The following is a 6,079-nucleotide window of genomic DNA, read 5'->3' as shown; positions in this document are numbered from 1 at the left end:
AAAAGCACGTGTGCTTTCAACACTACACGCATACGCTCGGCGGATGAACGACTGCGGCAGATGGCACACGCCATTTTTACCAGGTAAGATGTTGAAGTGGACAGAGGCTGGGGGATGGCAATCACATGCTAGGTTATGTGTTTTTTTAGAGCAGTTTTAGATTCACAGGCAGACTGGGAGGAAGGTACAGAGATTTTTCTAGCATCTCCTCCGTATAGCTATGGACAGAGCGTGCTAGGCTTCACCTAATTTTCAAGCAGCCATGGGCATTTATGATAGGGGATAGGCCCTATTACTGTCTCCTAAAGCAGATGGATGAAACCTGCACTGTTCAGGGCTGAACTTGCTCAGGGTCACATCGACGGGCTGTTTTCCTTTTGATGACTCCCTTTCCCTACTTCGAACGTCAGTGTTTTTGCCTATGTGTACACATGTGAATATGTAGCCTGGTGCCCGCAGAAGTCAGAAGAGGGTGTCAGACCCCTGAACCAGTGTCAGACGGTTCAGAGCCACCGTGTGGGTGCTGGGAACGGAGCCTTGGTCCTCTGCAGCAAGAGCATCAAGTGCTCTTAGCCTGAGTCTTAGAGCAGGGCCTGTTTACTTACACTGGAACAAGAGAGAAAGAGATTGCTCCAAGAGACAGAAAAGTTAGCAGCAGAGACACTCGCAGTCTCTACGGTGGGAGACTCCAGGAGCTTGCTACAGAATATGGTCTCAAAACGGTGAACACATAGCTAACTGTCCTTACAGTCCATCAAAGGCCCCCCGACGTAAGCTAAGAAAAGTCCAAACACAAGAACTGGCGGATGAAGTTAATTTAACTGAGTGCATTTAGAATTATGTGCAAAACGAGAACTGGCTCTGGTCATCGTCCCTGAAGGGCATATTTAAAAATCCTCAGGAGGCCACAGTTACAAATCGTCCTGCTGATCCCAGGAACATACAGAAACAAAATGCAAAGCAAACAAAGCAAGAGTGTGACGTGTTTTTTAGAATACAAACAAGCTCTTGTTTCTGGAGTCTTCTTACCCCACACGTGTATAACTACCTAGAAATGGCGCTTTTCACAGCAGAGAGAGTCGAATTTTCCATATTTTTTACAAAAGCATACGAAGCAACCCTCATTTAACTTGGTTTAGTAATCATGGCATTTGATCAACTCTGCTTGATTCTATGCAACTATAAGAAATTAAAAAGAGCTGTCTGTCCACCCGCCTCGACTTCGGGAACCTCTGATAAACAACTCTAGGAAAACACTTGGGTTTTGCTTGTAAGAAAATGACGATTAGGGCTCAGTGGTTAAGAGCATTGACTGCTCTTCCAGACGTCCTGAGTTCAAATCCCAGCAACCACATGGTGGTTCACAACCATCTGTAATGAGGTCTGATGCCCTCTTCTGGTGCATCTGAAGACAGCGACAGTGTACATGTATATAGTAAATAAATAAATCTTAAAAAAAAAAAGAAAGGAAATGATGATTAAGAATAAGACTATCTTGAGATTGGAAAAACAACCTGTCTTCTCCTGTAGCACAGAGTTCGTAGACTGCCTCAGACTCTCCTCCTTTTGGTTGGGCTGGTGGGGTAAGGGGCTGTGGCTGGAGGCAGCATAAGAGAAAAAGGTTTTCACTTTCAGGTAGGCAAAGCCAACTTGGTATTCATGGCTCTACCCTTTAAAGATGCTTATTAATACCTGCACTAATACCGCGGCCATCTACCAAGGATTCTCAATGTAAATAACACACTACCTCATATTGCTTTGATGCCCTGGATTTATACTTCGACTAAAAAAAAAAAAAAAATCAAAGCCAAACCACATTTTAGTAAATTCTTCACATATAATTCATACTTCACACAGGAGAAAGTTCCACTTTAGAATTCTTTTATTTTTATTTTTTAAACTTGGCAAGAAAAAGTCATTCTCTCCATTCTCAAAGCTATTCTTTGAGTATTTTATATGTACCATTAGGTAAAAAGGTGCTTACCCCATCAAAAATAAATATTAATAATATCTGGCATAATTTCAATATGCTAGATGTACAAAAACTTATCTAATGCCTACTAGATGTACGAGTGGTGATCGGGTGACTACATGAAACAAAAAGGCTAAACACGATTCAGTTTATTTCAGCCTGGTACTTAACTATGGGAAACATTACAGCTATGATGGCACCTGAGACCGGAAGATAGCTTAAAACCAGTTTGGACTAGGAAGCAAGACAGTCCCCCCACCCCCACCCCCCTACCCCACCCCCATCCCCCAGGAAGTGGAGAGGAGAAAGATGAAAGTTGAAAGAGAATTAATGAATCATGCATCCTTTTCATTAGCCATGATTGCACAAACAGGTTATAAAATAAATTGTGAAATGAAAAATTATTTTCACTGGATTAAATAAATATCTTACCTGCTACCCTCATTTTTGCCTTCTTACTCTCTAGCACTTCTCGGAAAGAAGGACCTAAAAAAAAATCAAAAGGAAAGGCAAACACCATGAGTTATACAATGAATATTCCTCCTTAGGTTGAGGCTAATTTAGGATAAATATATGTGAAACCAGTTAAGTAAACCATGTCATTTCTAAGTATTCTGTGGATAGCAAGGTTTAATTAAAAAAAAAAAACTCTTATCACTGGCCACTCCTTCCCCTGGGCCATTAAAAAGAAAATGAAAGATCTCTCCTTGCTTCTGGCTGTGTCCTTTGCTCCCTCAGATAAAGAAGCAAGGCCATGAGCCATTATATCTGTGCCCACAGAGGGTGATTATGACCCTCAGCGATCGCACATTCATTAGGAACTTACATTCAAACACTAGGGAGTACATCAGGTCAATAAGTTCTTTACCAAGTAACAGAAACTGTCTATAGAAATGGAGTTCAGATAGACCAGTTCATGTCAGTACAGGATATAAAAGAGCCAAAGGTAACCTGTAAGCCCCACTTGCCCAAGGACGGATAATTCCTAGAATGCTGGGGGCTATGGTTTTTGGGAAATAACAAACCACAAGTTTGTGTGCCCTTAAACAAGTTTGTTTGTACTGATATGCTTGACTGGAGGTGGGCGGGAGGTACCTAGGCAGGAAACATGTCAGGATGTCTGCTTGCCCCTGTTTGGACCTAATAGGAAATATGGTGGACTTCAAGTTTTGCCTTTTCAAGCCTCTGCAAAATGTGGCCATTTTCTGGCATAGACCTAGCTAGAGTTCATCCTCCTGGCCAGTATTTAATTAAAGCTTGGCTCAAAATTGTGGTAGTGGTCTTTTCTCCCTGGTGAGATTAACAAATTACTTATGTCGTTTTTTAAGAACATAATTTGGATATCGCTGTCGTAAGCATTCACAGCGAACTCTGGATAGAAACTATTCTTTGATATTATTTCACCAACTGGCAACATAGGCTAGGAAAGAAAATGAAGAAAAGCCACGTGTTTGCTTTTCCTTTTTACCAAATTCAAAAATGCATGAAACTTTTACTTAAAATGGAACCATAAATAATATTTTGACACCAAGGCCACACCCACATTCATCCAGACAACTACCTCCGGCAACATTTAGTAAAGGAACAGAACTCAAATGGTTTTGTGTAATGGATCCTATTAATCTGAGATACATTTTTTTCCTCTGATTTCTTGCACACACACTGTGCCACACAGGTTCACAAACACAAGCATGTGCACACACTAGCACATACTCACATGGTGATTTAATAATTCACAGATAGTGCCCCCTTTTCCCCAAATGACCTTTCCCTGGAGGGCACGGAAAAAAATATCCAGTTTTCCTATTCACTGGAAAAAGCAACGGGGTGGAAAGCCTGCATGGATCCCAACCCCCTATGACTTCAGCTGCCTCCCAGTCTTCCCCAAAGCTAACCAGAAGCAAAAAAACACCAACACCTTTACAGAGCTGTTTAACCATTGTTATTTTTTCCTTTGTTATCTATGGAAACAAAGTCAATACTATCTAGCTATAAAGTCCTCAGGCACCAGCCAGAATTGTAAAGGAAAGAAGAGATACTGAGGTAATCACAAGGCTTCACATAAAGTGGTGGGGGATAGAGGTGGGGATGGGGGGTGCAGCTGGTCAAAAGGAAACTCCAACTGGTCATAAATTCTCTTGTGGTTTCCAGTGAAACTGAACTCTGTGTTCACAACACACACGTGGCCCTTCCTCCCGTCTTATATGCCAAAACATTTCGCTCCTATCTGAATGTGACCTAGGAAAATTTCTTTGAAGATTCAGTAAGCAGCTGGGTACCAGACACTGATATTCTGTTTCAGCATCCATTGCCTGCCAGGGAAGACCACACCTGCATAATTAGTCACCAGCCTCCTGCTTGCTGTTCCCTACAATGGCAATTCCCCTACTAAACTCCTGCCGGGTTACTCTGTGAATACAATTGTTTTCCATTAAAATATCTTAGGGAGGGCTGGAGAGATGGCTCAGCGGTTAAGAGCACTGACTGCTCTTCCAGAGGTCCTGAGTTCAAATCCCCAGCAACCACATGGTGGCTCACAACCATCTGTAATGGGATCTGATGCCCTCTTCTGGTGTGTCTGAAGACAGCGACAGTGTACATGTATATAGTAATAAATCTTTAAAAAAAAATCTTAGGGAGTTAACATTTAGAAAAATTTCTCTATTAAAATCTCATCAAAATGCCTCGGTCATTAACACATTTTTAATTAATTTCCTTAATTAACTTTCTTGCATCTTTAATGACACAAAAGTGTAAATCCGAAGACCGGGAGTACTGAAATAGATTTAAGAGCAAAGTCTGGCGAGTGTTTATGATGCGCTAATTCCAAACCATGCCTGGCTGTTTAAAGAGCATTTGAAGATACAGCATATGAGGTAGTGGAAGAAACAGTTCAGGAAGACTTCAGGCAATCAAGAAGAGATAAGTCCAAAGACAATAAAGGAATAAAAAGGCCTCAGCTGAAGATTCAGAATGCTAATCTCCAGACAGCAGGTCAACGTATATAAATTTTCTATATGCTCAGTGAAAGGCAGAGATACAAAAATTTGAACTAGTTTCCAAAACCAGAATATTAGTAATAAAGAGAGTATTCTTAGAATAGATAAAAATGCAAATATTCTCCAGCACTTGGAAAGTGGAAGCAGGCAGAGAGTTTGAGACCAGCCTAGTCTACAAAGCAAGTTTCAAGACAGCCAAGGCTATGCAGAGAAACACTGTCTTTCAAAGCAAACAAACAAACAATAATATAAATATTAAAATATTTAAGACAGGATACTTAAGGTATTCACTGCTCCAAAAGTGAAGGGATAGACCAAAATAACTTTAGCATTTTAGATAGATAAGAATGCTAAATGATGGGCTGGAGAGATGGCTCAGAGGTTAAGAGCACTGACTGGTCTTTCAGAGGTCCTGGGTTCAATTCCCAGCAACCACATGGTGGCTCACAACCATCTGTAATGGGATCTGATGCCCTCTTCTGGTGTGTCTGAAGACAGCTACAGTGTATTCAGATACATAAAATAAATACATAATTATCTTTTAAAAAAGAATGCTAAATGAAAGGTTCGAATGTCACCTGAAAATACAAGGAGAAAGGTCACACTGCCCCCTGCGTGAAGGAACACTGACCAGAAGGAAGTGTGTGCATACTCAGGGTCTGAGAGTAAAGAAGAGAGCTTTAGTTAGGGTCTTGGGAACCAAGTCCAGTTTTCTGGATGCTTTAACTTAACTGGATATTTTAGCCCAACTACCTAGATTGGTCCAATTTAATACAATTTTGTTACTCAAAATTGGGCCACTATATAAGGAGGACCTGTCTAGAATTCATTAAAGACCAACAGTAACAAAAGCACGGTCACAGGTCCAACCACACTCCCATTCCTTTATCACAACACTGTTCTGTATCAAAGAAACAAGCCATAAAAACAATTACTGTCTGGCTCGGCAGTCCTCCCACCATCAGGCTAGTCTATAGTCCTAGGTATAATGAGGGACTTACGGGCGAGGGCAAGGGGGTTCCTGAGAAGAGCAGGAAGGACTCTCGCAAAGCCTCCATTGCTTCCCCTGCACACCGATGTACTCAAGACCTTGTTGACGAAATGCCAT

The 6,079-nt window shown here is 41.3% G+C and overlaps 1 protein-coding gene across 1 annotated transcript in view; it reads right to left on the bottom strand.

The window, feature by feature from the left end:
• Positions 1-2,462, bottom strand: part of Fam3c (FAM3 metabolism regulating signaling molecule C) — a 37,153-nt gene extending 34,691 nt beyond the window's left edge. Inside the window, exon 1 of the mRNA XM_032906901.1 lies at positions 2,405-2,462. Within this exon, the coding sequence (XP_032762792.1) occupies positions 2,405-2,417 (13 nt within the window). The 5' untranslated portion in view covers positions 2,418-2,462. The remainder of the gene's footprint in view (positions 1-2,404) is intronic.
• Between the last annotated feature and the right edge of the window lie 3,617 nt (positions 2,463-6,079).

The sequence above is a fragment of the Rattus rattus genome, chromosome 6 (genome assembly GCF_011064425.1).
Source record: "Rattus rattus isolate New Zealand chromosome 6, Rrattus_CSIRO_v1, whole genome shotgun sequence".
NCBI classification, from domain to species: Eukaryota; Metazoa; Chordata; class Mammalia; order Rodentia; family Muridae; genus Rattus; species Rattus rattus.
Note: the sequence above shows the minus strand (reverse complement) of the source record. Positions and strands in the feature narration are given on the sequence as shown.